This window comes from Podarcis bocagei (genome assembly GCF_964188305.1).
Source record: "Podarcis bocagei genome assembly, chromosome: 7".
In the NCBI taxonomy this organism is placed as follows: Eukaryota; Metazoa; Chordata; class Lepidosauria; order Squamata; family Lacertidae; genus Podarcis; species Podarcis bocagei.
Genome location: NC_138132.1, coordinates 67,040,183 through 67,054,030, shown reverse-complemented (window position 1 = coordinate 67,054,030; position 13,848 = coordinate 67,040,183). Strand labels below are relative to the sequence as shown.

At 52.3% G+C, this 13,848-nt stretch overlaps 1 protein-coding gene across 1 annotated transcript; it reads left to right on the top strand.

Annotated features, from left to right (window-relative positions):
* The first annotated feature begins 305 nt into the window (after positions 1-305).
* KLHL21 (kelch like family member 21) lies at positions 306-9,783 on the top strand. Its single transcript, XM_081201544.1, has 4 exons — positions 306-1,418; positions 3,618-4,023; positions 6,655-6,727; positions 7,394-9,783. The coding sequence occupies exons 1-4, from the start codon at positions 389-391 to the stop codon at positions 7,685-7,687; spliced, it is 1,803 nt and encodes a 600-aa protein (XP_081057670.1). The 5' UTR covers positions 306-388; the 3' UTR covers positions 7,688-9,783.
* The last annotated feature ends 4,065 nt before the right edge of the window (positions 9,784-13,848 follow it).

The following is a 13,848-nucleotide window of genomic DNA, read 5'->3' as shown; positions in this document are numbered from 1 at the left end:
GCACCGCCACTGCCTTGGGAAGGCTCCAAGCAATTTGCTTTTACGTCCAGCCGAAAGTCTGTGGCCTTTCGCTTGGAGCTAGCGGACTCTCCCTCTCCAGAGCACAGGCTTGCCCCTTTCCCGGGGCTGAAGCGAGAGAGGCACCCCCCTCGCCGGTTCCCCTTGGAGGCAGGAGGGCGGCAGCGAGGAGCCTGGCGTTCTCCAAAGCTGCTTGGCGACTGAGAGCGGCGCCCCTCGCAGCCAGCCAGCCAGCCAGCCAGGCGCGCCGTCGTCGCCCTTCGGAGGAGGCGGAGCGCGCGCGGGACCGGCGCCAGCCCAGGCGAGGGAGGAGCCGGCCGAGGGGTGCGCGGAGGCGTCGGGCAGCAGTCAGACTCAGCGGCGGGCGAGAATGGAGCCGACGACGGGCGAAGAGGCGACAGCGGAGGAGGCGGCGCACGCGTCGGCGCTGCTCCGGGCCCTGTGCGCGCTACGGGCGGAGCGGGCGCTGCTGGACGTGACGCTGCTGGCGGGCGGCGGGGAGTTCGGCGCCCACCGGGCAGTGCTGGCGGCGGCCTCGGGCTACTTCCGCGCCATGTTCGGCGGCGGGCTGCGGGAGGCGCGCGCGGCGCGGGTGCGGCTGCACGGCGTGGAGCCCGAGTGCCTGGCCCTGCTGCTCGACTTCGCCTACACGGGCCGAGTGGCGTCTCCCGGCGGGCCGGAGCTGGCCGAGCGCCTGCTGCGCGCCGCCGACCTGCTCCAGTTCCCGGCCGTCAAGGCGGCGTGCGGGGCCTGGCTAGCGGCGCGCCTGGAGCCGGCCGCCGCCCTGGAGATGCAGGAGTTCGGCGAGGCCTTCGCGTGCGCCCCGCTGGCCGCCGCCGCCCGCCGCTGCGTCCTGCGCCACGCCGCCGAGAGCGAGGGCGAGCTGGCGGCGCAGATGGAGCGCCTCCCGCTGCCGCGGCTGCTCTCGTACCTGCGCGACGACGCGCTCCGCGTGCCCAAGGAGGAGGCGGCCTTCGAGCTGGCGCTGCGCTGGGTGCGCGCCGAGCCGGCAGCCCGCGCTCCGCTCCTGCCCCAGCTCCTGGCGCACGTCCGGCTGCCCTTTGTGCGCCGCTTCGCCCTCCTGGCCCACGTCGAGGGCGAGCCGCTGGTGGCGCGCTCCGAGGCCTGCCTGCGCCTGGTGGCCGAGGCGCGCCTCTTCCAGGCCGGCCGCCTGGACCGCCACGACCGCGCGCCCTGCGCCCGCCTCCGCCCGCGCCCTTCCACCGGCCTGGCCGAGATCCTCGTCCTCCTCGGCGGCTGCGACCGCGACTGCGACGAGCTCGTCACCGTCGACTGCTTCAACCCCCGCACGGGACACTGGCGCTACCTGGCTGAGTTCCCCGAGCACCTCGGAGGAGGCTACAGCGCCGCCGCCCTGGGCAACGACATCTATGTCACCGGTGAGCCGGGACGGGAGGGCTGCCAGTTGCTGGAGGGTCCCTAGCCCTGCTTGAAGGAGTTTGCCACAGGGGTGCCCTCTAAAAGCTGCACGAACAGCACCTAAACCACGGAACTCCCGCATGAGGCGGCGATGGCCACCAACTTGGATGGCTTTAAGAGAGGATTGGACAGGTTCATGGGGAAACAAGGGTATCCATGGCTACTAGCAACCCTGGCTAGGCTCTGCCTTAAGGGATGGAGGCAGCAATGCTTCCGAATTTCAGTCGCTGGCCAATAATAAGTGGGGAGAGTGGCAGTTTTTGCTTGGGTCCTGCTTGTGGGCTTTCCATTGGGGCATCTGGTTGGCCCCTGTGAAAACAGGAGTTGCAACTAAATAGGCCATTGATCAGATACCGCTGTATTGTTCAGTTCTTATTATCTTAAGGGGACCCATGCATATCAGCACCTGCCAATTTGCGTCATGGGTCTGTGCCCTAAGGACCTAGCTACCCTCCTGCCCAAACCCTACAGGCAGCTCTTCTCCAGGGTAACAGGCCCCATCCACTCTCTCTCCTTTCTCTCTTGTCAATAATGCCCTATGGCTGAATGTGTTGTACTGTGTTAGGCTGCAGACATATCACTCTTGGGAAGCTTGCAGCTTCCTATAAGCATCTGGCTGGTCACTGTGCTTGGCTAAGTGGGCCTGATCCAGCTGCAGGGCTCTTCTGACAATCTTACACGCCTTCTTTAGCTCCAGTGTGTGTGACTGATGCTTAGAGATGATGATATGTGTCACCAGCAGCATCTGCCTTTGAGCTTGTGGGGAGCTTCCAGTTTGTTTTGACCTTCCTCCTGGGAAGCTGGAGAGAGGAGGCTGAACAAGGGGCTCTGTGTGAGTCTCCACACCCCCTTCCTGTTCGTTGCTTTGCAAGTTATTTATAGAGCGGGTGCTAGGAGCCAGAGAGGGAGACACCTGAGCCGAGACGCCTCTGTGCTCTGCCCCAGCACCAGCCTCCCTCCTGGGAATCTTCCCTGCGGGAGTTCTCCATACAGCTGTCAAAAGACATTAGGAGGATTTTCTCTCATTCCCACCGAGCGGCTGCCCTTGGGGCAGACGTTTTCTCCCTCAGCAAAGCCTCCCCCAGTGAACTTTGGGGACCACCACAACCCTGCAAACACACATGTGCAGGGCCCAGAAAGGAGCTTTTGTAATTGTAGCTGGCGGCCCCAGTCCCATGCCCACAGCTGATCACTGGGGTGTGCAGAGGAACAGAGTCTTCCTCTTGGTGGAGAGAAGCCATGAAATCTGCAAGCATGGTTAATGGTTAAGCCCTGTAGACTTCAGACGAAAGATGCAGCTGCTCTGTGTACAGCACAGGTGAGTCGCCTATGCTCCCATCCCAGCTATTCCTATCCACCCCAACCAAAACAGCTAAAGGTGAGGAATTGATGGGTGCTGTAGTCTACAAACACCTGGCGGGTACCACATCTCCATCATACAATAGAATAGTAGAGTTGGAAGGGATCATGACGGTCATCTGGTCCAAATCCTGCCCACAGCCATCCCTGGGCGGTCTCGAACCACCAACCTTCTGCTTAACGGCCAGGCGCACTGACCCATCGTGCCACAGGAGGGCCATTGGCTCTCCCCAAGCTACAGGTTGGTTCTTGTCAGAGTCTGAGAGCATCGGACACAGGCCTGAAGCCAATTCTCTTTGCCACAGATGATAGTGGCCGTGTACCCCATTTCCCCTAAGGAAATTAGCGCGCCCCTTTTTCATTTTTGGGTTTGATCAGAGCCTGGTCTTGCTTGAAGGGATGCTGAGGTGTCTTAGCGAGGGGCATTTGGGCTTGCAAGCAAACATGGGATGCGGGCAGTTCTCCCCCAATTAAGAAATGCATTCATTGGTGTGTAACAAAGGGCCTTCGCAGATCAAAGTCATGTTCTGCATTCTCCAGGGGAAATACCTCTGCCCCAAATCTTAGGAGATTTTCTGCTGCTTGTAAGAAGGCATGCTTTAACGCAGTACAAAGGAGCTCAATTAGATGGAGCTGTTGCCTTACGTAAGTGAACCATTAGGGTGAACCATGTGCCCTGAGCCACAGTCTTGTGTGCGAGTCCTGAATTTTTGGGGGTCAGGCCAGATGACCCCTGGGGTCCCTTCCAACTCTACAGGTCTATAATTCCATGCTAATGGGACGCGGTTCTCTGCCCCTAGGAGGTTCCGACGGCTCGAGGCTCTACGACTGCGTCTGGCGCTACAACTCCAGCGTGAACGAGTGGACGGAGGTGTCTCCCATGCTGAAAGCCCGCGAATACCACAGCTCTGTGGTCCTGGACGGGCTGCTCTACGTGGTAGCTTCCGACAGCACCGAGCGCTACGACCACACGCTGGACTCCTGGGAGCCCCTGCAGCCCATGCTCTACCCCATGGACAATTGCTCCACCACCGCCTGCCGCGGAAAGCTCTACGCCACCGGCTCCTTGTCCGGCAAGGAGTCCATGGTCATGCAGTGCTACGACCCCGAGTCGGACCTGTGGTCCCTGGTGAACTGCGGGCAGCTGCCCCCCTGGTCGTTCGCACCCAAGACCGTCACTCTCAGCGGGCTGATGTATTTTGTCAGGTAAGGGCTGCCGTAGCCGCTGCCATCTCCTCTCGAGATGGGGTGAGGGTGGGAGCATGCAACCTAGAATTGCAAAAAAGCCACTTGTCCCACCCTCACAATAGCCCTTCTGGGCCAGAAACAGGGATGTGTCTGCATAGGAGTTTTTATGAGCTTCTCTGTGAATGTGTTTGATCTCCCTGGGGTTTTTGGAGGGTTGTGGGATGCTGGTCCAGTTGTGCAACATCCCAGACTGGGCAGGGGGTGGGAAGGAACTCCTGCCCCCCACCCCCCTAGAAGGAGTTTTGCTTCATACCTCCAAAGCTCTTTCTGCAGATTAAGTTGGCAAAGCTTAGGGAAGGGAGCTTCCAAGTGCCTGTTGCTTCCCAGAGGCGGCTTCCTGGTGCCCTTCATCGAGAGGGGCTGTCGTAGGTCAGGTTCCTGCTATCTGAAAGGCACTCGAGCCCTTCAGCCAGTGATGGGCTGAGCTTGTGATTGAGCGAGGTCTGAAAATAGTTCGGATAAGCTTGTTATCTTTCAAGTTGGCCGAGGGGAGTGGCGAGGAGGGGGGAGGAAGGAGAAGGGGTCAGCTGTTCCTTTCCTTGTTGGGATTTGGGCACCTGCTCTGTTCAGGTTGCAGTTCACGCTCTGTAGACTTCAGAAATGGGTTCCAGAACCAGCTTAAGACCTGGCGGATCTTTGCTGTTCCAGGAAACTCCCATCGGTTGAGGAGCCTCCATGTGACTGTAGCTGCCACAACCCACTTGCAGCCATCGGTCACCCATTCACTTGCCCAGGCAGGGGCCAGGGACTGCTGCAACTGTGACCCCTACAGTGACCAAGAGGCTTCCTCTGGTGTGGAGGCTCGTTCGGTTCCTCCTGTGTGAACAGGGGCTGTGGGGAGCTTCCTTGTGACCTTCAGTCTCATTCTTCATCTAGAAGCCAGACAATCTTTTTTTTTTGCGGGGGGGGGTGTTTGGGGAGGTACAGCATGCTCTTCCCAATGAATGAACAGCTGCGTCATGGGGCCCCAGTGACTTTATAGCTCTGGGGTCCAAATAGGGACTTTCCTGATTCTTGGCTCTATCAGGGCCTGTACAAAACCCTCAGAGGGTGCCAGGATGGTGAAACTCACTTTCGCACGCCTGTCTGGCTTACTATAAGAACTTGGTCCCTGCAGGGCTCTTTTCTCTCCTGCAGTGCTAGCTTCTGCCTAATTTGGGGGCAGGACATGCACCCCGTTTCCCCAGGCGTAAAGAAAATCCTTTTTTGAAAGCAGGAATTGCCCCCTGATCCTGATGCTTGAAATGAATCTTAAGGGGCTTCAATCCGCTGGTGCAGGCAAGGAACGGGAAGCTTGGAATTCCTGCTGCTGAGATTCATTCTGGCCCATTCCACCACCACCACCACCCCCCGTCTCTGCCAGCCCCACTGAGATTTAACAGTTGCTTGCTAAAGCGTTTGGCTGCTCTACTCCCCAGCAGCAATTGTGCATTCTGCAACCCTCCAGAGCTTGGCTTGAGAAATAGTTCAGATTCCTGCAGAGGCTCCAGAAACATTTTGCAGCTCCCAAAGCCGACAGGACAGTGGCCCTCGGCCCCCCCTCCTTTCACTTTGCACCCACCTCCCCAAACCTTTCTGCTAAGTGCCACATTTCATTGTAAACACGGTTTCCCATCAAAGTTAAACGAATTCAATTGGCATTCGACATTTGCTGGGATGGGAGGAGGAAGCAGCGAAGGAGAAGGTTCTGAGCCTTTCCGTTTCAGCTGGAAGTTTTGTGGTAGCCTTGATGGGTTCCCTGCCTGCCATTCTGAGGGTCAGAAAAGCATATTTCTTTTGTCATCGACACCCCTCACCTGTTGCTGTCAGGCTCCCTGTTTCGTGAACAGAGCAAGGAGACGGGCGTTACGCAAGGGCTCGGGAAGCTTCTAGGGTTTCTCCTTTTATCTCCTTCCCCTCCTCCCAAAAAAGATGGGTGGAAACTGCAGGCAGCTCCTCCTCATCCAAAGTCTAGCTCAGTGGTTCAGGCCACCATCGCCTTGGCCCCATAAACTCATAAACCCCTGTGCTCCCCACCCTATAAATAGCATTATTCATGCTCCACTAAGGAAGGTAATATTGCAAAATAGCATTCAAAACAGTAGCCATTAATTGTGCATTTATTCATGTTCCAGTTAAAACTATTGAGCTTCATTAATTCCACATAACTGATAGACTTGATCTAGTGGTACCAGCTTTTCAAAGTCTTGATAGTCTAAAACATCTGGAGGAATGCTGCTTTTACAGAGGCTACGGAAAGAGCAGATTGCAAATCTCTGGAAGGTTGGGGGCAAGCAGAGGACAGAGAAAGGAACATTTTTTGCAGATTTGGTGTGTTTGCACAAAGACATCCTCCTCCCCACCTTCCTCTCCATCAGTCCTACCAACCAGAATCTCTATTTTCTAAGTTGCTCACAAAAGGCCCTGGAAATCTTGAGACTTTTTGTGTGTGCGCCAAGCGCTACGAGGTCTGAGTGGATTGGGTCCCCATGCCCTGTTAAGGAATAAAGTAGACACTCAGGGACCGTGCCTTCTCTCCCATCCGCACGACAAGGCTAGGGGATGTTTGGATCTTCTTCTCGGTCACCTCTACTTGATTTCCTTCTGCAGGGACGACTCTGCTGAAGTCGACGTCTACAACCCAGCAAAGAACGAATGGGACAAGATCCCTCCAATGCTCCAGGTGAGGGTCTCGTGTCTTTAAAGAGCAGTAATTGGAACTGAAGGGGGAGGAGATTGAAGAGTCCAGACCAAAGGTGGCAATGGAGAAAAGCCTTAGCGAGAGAGGGTTGAATTACTGCAATGTGCTTTTTGTGGGGAATCCCTTGCAGTTGATCTGGGAGCCACAGTTAGTGCAGATTGCTGCAGCCTGGTTGCTGTCAGGAGAGAGACCCTGTCGGCATGTTACGCCCATGCCCATTTGCTGCCAGTTCAAGGCGTCGCTATTAGAATAGTCAATCAAGATCCTTTATTAGGCATAGCAAACCACACATTATCAAACAGACACCGTATACAAATTGTGCAAAATACGAACTCAACAAGGTTTGTCCCAGTCATATCTTTAACTCCAGAGAAAATCAATTTGCATAAATAATACAATACAGCACTACCAAATCCCTGATCATTTTCATTAGAATAGAAAAGCCTTTTTTAAAATCCAGCCCACCATTGCAATTTGGAAGGGCATCCAATTGCATCCGAACACAGACAAAAACCTGCTCCTTGATCTCTGGAACGACGCTGCACAGTTTGGTTTACGATATATTAAAAGGCTTCCAGAAGCATAGCAAGCAGGCGACCAACCTCCCAAAATGCAGAGTAGATAAGAGATTGCTTGGTTTTCTTCCAGGTGCACGTTGGAGGGAGCTTGGCTGTCCTGGGAGGGAAGCTCTACGTCTCCGGCGGCTACGACAACACCTTTGAACTCTCGGCGATGCTGGAGTCCTACGATCCGGAGACCCGCAAGTGGAGCTTGGCTGGCCAGCTGCCTGAGCCGATTTTCTGGCACAGCAGCGTCAGCATTTTCCGCCAGTTCATGCCCGAGACGCTGGAAGAGGGCGAGGAGCGCCCCTTGGACAACGCCATTAGCCTGAACCGCCAGCGCCAGAACCTCCACAACCTGAACCTGAACGAGTTGCGCTAGCAGTCGGACAGCTTGTCTCTGGGGCTTGGAGGAAATCTGTGGCATCGCTTCTTGGGGAGGCAAGCTGGGAGAGGATTTGGAGGCGGGTGTCCTCGCCTGCGAGGACTGCTTGGGTGGCGAGGAGGGCAAGGAGCGGGCTCTTTGAGATCAACAGTGCTGTCTTTGGGGGAATCCCTGAAAAGGAAGGTGTCCAATTCTCCTCCGGTTCCTTCCTGGCAGTTCCCAAGGAGTTTGAAAATCGCTGATCAGAAAACTTCCCCTTAGGCTAACATGATCTGGTGCTGTTTTGCTTAAAAATAGCCAAACGAAGGCATGAGCACAGTTCACGTAAAGTCATTATGCATGGAGAGGAGAACACAGATAGAGCAAAGGCTTTCCTTCCCCTTGCTAAACACTAGAATTTGAGGTCTCCCCATGAAATCGAAAGAGACACACCACGCTGAATTTATTTATGGTACTCCTTGCCACAAGATGTGATGCCCCCTTGTAGCGTTTCTGCAGGAGACGCCCAGCAGCCGTTTTTATTCTGGTTAGCTCAGTGAAATGTCCTCGTGTGGGAGACTAGAGTGGCACTAAATGCTAGTTGGCAAGAGAGAGCTTTTGTGCTTGCCAGAAGCTTCTGGCTAACCACTGTGAGAAATGGGGGTGTTGGGTTAGACGGACCCTTTGCTACATCCAGCAAGGCTCTTCCTGTGTGCCGAAGAACAAGCCAGACATCTTTGCTGTCACTAGCTGGTGCATTGGATCTGCCACTGAGTCCTACTAAGGAAAAAGTCCTTTTGCCGGCAAAACCAGGGCTTGGGGGGGGGGCTGCTCTTCCTCCCCCCTCCCCCCCCCGCAACCTGAATGATGTCCATTTCTTCAGTTGCATGTTGCTGCTGGAATATCATCCATTGATTCCTGTTGCAGGAGCTCCCGTCCGAATTATTGTTTCTATCAGCACAGAGTTCTTCAACCTTGGGTCCCCAGATGTAGGTGGACCCATCATCCTTGACCCCTGGACTAAGCTATCTGTGGATGATGGGAGTTATAGTCTGCCCAAATCTGGGGGACCCAAGACAGAAGAGCTCTTGTCTACTCAATCTTAGTATCCTTAGTCTGAGTGGCCAGCTTTGGGCAGGGGAGCATTGCCAGTTTAGTGACCTGGGGGGGGGGCTGCCCTCCAGTAGATTGTTTTGAGGTCCTCTTCACGGTCGGTGCCTTAATCACAGTGCAATTTGGAAGGACACTTTGTTGCTGTCAAGGCACAGCACTAGCAAAGATGGAAACAGGAGGTTATTTTAGAGGGCCTTGTCCACGGTGGCTGCCTCTGCTGCTGTATGGTTGCCCCAGGCATGGCAAAGCATAGCTGTTTCTGGGTTGTGCAGGTAGAATGGCCGCTAATTTATAGGATTCGGTTGGTACCGCACCCCTGGTGTGGGGGAAATCTGCTGCAGGAACGGCGGGTGAGGTTCTCCATCAGAGCTGCCTGGGGGAAGTGGGGACATCCTTGCTTGCCGGATTGGTGTGCGTGTGTGTCATGTTCCAGATTCTGTGATGCTGCTTCAGTTTCTCATTACTTACCCTCTCCCTCCCCTTTTCCAACTAAGGTCAGCTGTTGTTTTCTCTTCCTTCAGACTTGGTCAGGGGTTCTTTTGCAACCCCCTGCTTTCCACAAGTAAACACTGAAGTCCCTCCCCCCCATATACACCCTCTTTAAGCCAGAAAAAGACACACTTCTGAGAGAGGCTCCTTTTCAACTCTGCCAGCTGTTTACAGACCTGCTGTTGCTGCTGCTGCTGCTGCTGCTTACGCTTACGACATCTTGTTTTGGTCTCACTTGATGAGTAAGGTTTAAGTATTTTGTGCCGGGCTGTTTTAAAGTCTATTAATAGATTTCATGATACTTCGTCATACTCACAGCCAAGATCTCTGTGCCATCTCTAGAACCAGATGAATTTGCCTTCTTCCTATTTATTTTTATCTTTAATGTAGATACTTGTGTTTAACCTAGAGTACTGTATGATAATGCTCTCGGAAGCAAAGATATTTCTTATATTTTTTATTGTTTTCTTTTAAACTTGAAAGCTGAATGTTAAGTAAAGGTGTGTGTGTGTGTTAAGGAGACTTGTTCTATGCCAGGGGACATACGGGGTGCCGTTTTGCTGGATTACACACTTCTTAGCCATAAAATTGGAAAGAAGACTACTTCAGGCTTCCTCAACCATATGTTTTTTGGCCTACAACTCCCATGATCCCTCGCTAGCAGGACCAGTGGTCAGGGATGATGGGAATTGTAGTCTCAAAACATCTGGAGGGCCAAGGTTGAGGAAGCCTGAGTTATAGAATTACAGAGGATGGAAGGTGCAACAAGGGGTCATCTAGTTGAACTCCCTGCAATGCAGGAATCTTTTGCCCAGCATGGGACTCGAACTTGCAGCCTTGAGATTAAGAGCTTCATGCTCTTGCTGGCTGAGCTATTCCAGCCAGGTACCTCCAGCTGTTTACACTACAACTCCTATCAACCCCAGGCACCATGGCTGTTCCAGTGAATTTTTATAGTAGCAGTGGCCTGAGCAACAACCTGAAATTGACATTGAAGGAGAAGGTAGCCTGACTCTGGGCTGCTTCTGACAAACAGTCCCAGCATCGCATTCTCTCCTGTGGCCAAAATAAGTGTGAGTTGGATATTCATCTCCACACTTCACATGCTATTGCAGGATTTTGGCGGTCGCAATTGCTTTTTCGTCTCTTGTGATCCTAAATCTGCAGCTGAAGTTAGGATATGCACGGGAGGTTAATGCATGGTATCCAACTGAGTAGGTCTGCTGAAATGAGTTGTGTCCATTTCCTTCTTGAATAGGATTAGCATTTAATACACGCCAAAATGACCATGGGGCATAACTGGCCAGCCCAATAAAATAGTGTGGCTCTTGCTAAGATAGGGGTGAGGAGACATTTTCAGACCTAGGGATGAATTCTGGCTTGTGGGCAACCTTCCAAGGTCCGCAAGCTGCAGGTGCACTTCTTAACCTTAGTACAAGGAGGCTATATTCCAGCTATGCAAAAGTCAGATGTTTTCACACTCACTTCTGCATCCATCCAAGCAAGTAAGGATGATGCAACACCAGTTCAAGGACATGTTTCAGCCAGGCAAAAGCACTGGCCCCAAGGTTCCCTAGCCTGCAATATAGACCATGAGTCTATGTATCATACCAAAGCAAGCAAGAACAGCCCAACTCCTTTGTTCTAAAACAAGGGTGTCTATATTAACAGCAGCAGCAACTGTGACGCTTAGCGGGGTGAGGAGGGGACATAGTGTCTTGCTGGAGCAGCCCAAACAGGCTTTGAAAGTGGACAAGCTCCACAATAAAAGCTTTTATTGCTCTATCCACACAGATCAGCGCTTCCCAATTCTGGGTCACATCCACTGAAGCACGCAGATGTGTTATTTACATACCAAAAAAGCCATAGCATTAAATCAGGGTGTTGTTCACAGCTTCTGAAGGGGGATCGTTTTCCTTATGTGGAAATCAGGCTTCCTACTAGACCTTGATCAAAGCAGGACATTTTTACTGACTTGTTTCAAGACATTTTACACCCCACCTTCCGCCAGAGGAAATTCCAGATGGCAAAGTCTTGAGAGGCTCCGCATGCCACTGCTCAAGAATCTGAGCTGGCCCCCGCCCAGCTGACCAGCCATTAAGGCCACCTGACTGCCTCTTTCCTAAGAAGAACACAAAAACAGACGGGCAAAAGATGGGCTTGTAATGGAATAGGTTGGCGTTCTTAGATGTGTTAGTTGTAATGCAGAACAGGGATCAGACTCGGGTAGAACAAAAAGTCAGTCCTTGGCATCCCACAGTATTGCATACACTGACTGGCAGCGCTTCTGATGGGGGGGGGGGTCACACAGGTTTTTCTCAGCCCCACCTGGAAAACTTCCACAGCTGCACTAAAAAGACAATGAACCACGTATATGAACCAATCTGGACCTTGCAATCATAATCCAAGGCCCTTTTTCATGTGCCCCCTCCACAGGAGATCCAGAGAGTGGCAACATGAGAATGGGCCTTTTCGGTGGTGGCTCTTTGTTCTTTGAAACAAAGAACAAATGCATGCCTTAATACACACCAAAAAAGTATTAAAACATTGCACCCCCTCAAAAAGGCCATAGGTAGTAGTCCCAAGCCAAAGGCCTGGTTAAAATGGAATGCTTTTATCTGTAATGATGACATCGGGTGAGCCTCCCCAGAGAGAGCAAGTTTTCTGAAGGACGGTGGGAGCCCTGCTGCTTGTATCCAGTTGAGAAGGGTGGTGCAATCAACTGGAGGGAATTGCAATTAGGGTTTTGTTACAGAGAACTTGCAAGCAGGGCACGAATGGGGTCCTCTGCACCTGGCATTCGGATGCATTCCTTACACAAGTAACCTCCATTCCTTCAGTTCCATGTCACCTCCTCATCTGTTGCTTGGGTGGAATTATTATTTCAGGATATACAAAGGAAGCAGCCTTATACCCAGCCAGACCATTGATCCCATCTAGCTCAGTATTGCCCACACAGACTGGGAGCAGCTCTTCAGGTTTTCGGATTCTCAGCCCCACCCTCAGCATTAAAAGCAGATCTTCTAATACTGTGCTGCACACACCCCTCAACTTGGGATGTAGGAGTTTTCTACTGTATTTAAAAGGAGATGGAGATGGTCTCCCTTTGCAAACGTGGCTTAATGGAGAATAACCTAATTCATGAGAGAAACGGAAAGATGAACCTGAAGAGAGAGGTGTTTGAGTCAGGCGGCAGAGAAAGCAGCAAGTTGCCTCAACATTCTGACGGAACACCATAACCAGACACTGGAGAGACCTGTCAGGAGTAAGCATGGACCAATGGTACCAAATAGTATGGGAAACAGCCTTACTAGAAAAATTAACAAATAAACTGAAACTGACACGGGGACAAACAGAAGAAGAAGAGTTTGTATTTGATATCCCGCTTTATCCCTACCCGAAGGAGTCTCAAAACAGCTAACATTCTCCTTTCCCTTCCTCCCCCATAACAAACACTCTGTGAGGTGAGTGGGGCCGAGAGACTTCAAAGAAGTGTGGACTGGCCCAAGGTCACCCAGCAGCTGCATGTGGAGGAGCGGAGACGCGAACCCGGTTCCCCAGATTACAAATCTACTGCCCTTAACCACTACACCACACTGACACCTTTACCCCAGTATGGCTCCCCTTTATCACATACACAGCCCAACAAGACAATGACAATAATCCACCAACAGCATACAAATCAATATGGCTAACCTGATCCAAAACACCCACCCACCCCACTCACACATCAAAACAAAGATTACCACAGCCAATCACAAACAAGGCCAACACCAACCTCTCTCACCACCGAAAGAATACAAGTGAACAGCAGAGAACCTGCACAAGCAACGCTGACACCAAACCCTACATAAATTAAGCAAAATAGAAACATCCCCACCCCACCCCACCCATCCTCCACCCCTCTCCCCCTTTTCTTCCTAATGTCTCAACAAATGAAACTGAGTTGTAAAAATGTTACATGGAAAAAATACAAGAGAGAAACATTACACATACTTCTGTAAATCAAGAAAATCTTTAATAAAAATACAAAAAAAGAATAAGGAGGATCAACGCTCAGAGACCAGGTAGGTGGGTTGCCAAGGAAGCAATGCCCCACCCCTCACTTAAATGTCACAAACCAGAGGTTTTTTAAAAAACAACAACTGTCAAACGGTATATAATACACTTTGTTAAATGAATAAGTGGGGGCTCCCAGGGGCATCCCACCAAACTTGAGACACAGCATTTTGTGGGGGGTGGGGGGTGAAGAGGAATCGCTGCTTCACACGTTGCGGGAAGGAATCCCCGACTCAGCAAGAACCTCCTTGCCCGATAATTTACAGCCTCCCCAGTTTGCCATTCTCAAAGCTGCAATGCTTAGCCTCATTTTTAACTTTTGAGCTATTGCTTGTTTTTCTCCTTCACTTCAACTTTGCTTTGTGGGACTTCACCTGCCCTGTTGTTGAAGAGCTATGTGGCACCCAAAAGCTTGCACGCTAATAACAACCAAGGCTGACGTGCAATTATTCATTAGAAACGGGGGCTCCCCCCTTTTTTTGCAAGGCATCTTGCAGCAGTAAATTTAAAATTGTAAG

Bases quoted from the DNA above. Each gene is read 5' to 3' on its own strand.
- KLHL21 (XM_081201544.1), top strand. From the start codon at position 389: ATGGAGCCGACGACGGGCGAAGAGGCGACAGCGGAGGAGGCGGCGCAC. The intron at 4,024-6,654 runs GTAAGGGCTGCC...TTCCTTCTGCAG, and splicing joins GGGCTGATGTATTTTGTCAG to GGACGACTCTGCTGAAGTCG. The intron at 6,728-7,393 runs GTGAGGGTCTCG...GTTTTCTTCCAG, and splicing joins AGATCCCTCCAATGCTCCAG to GTGCACGTTGGAGGGAGCTT.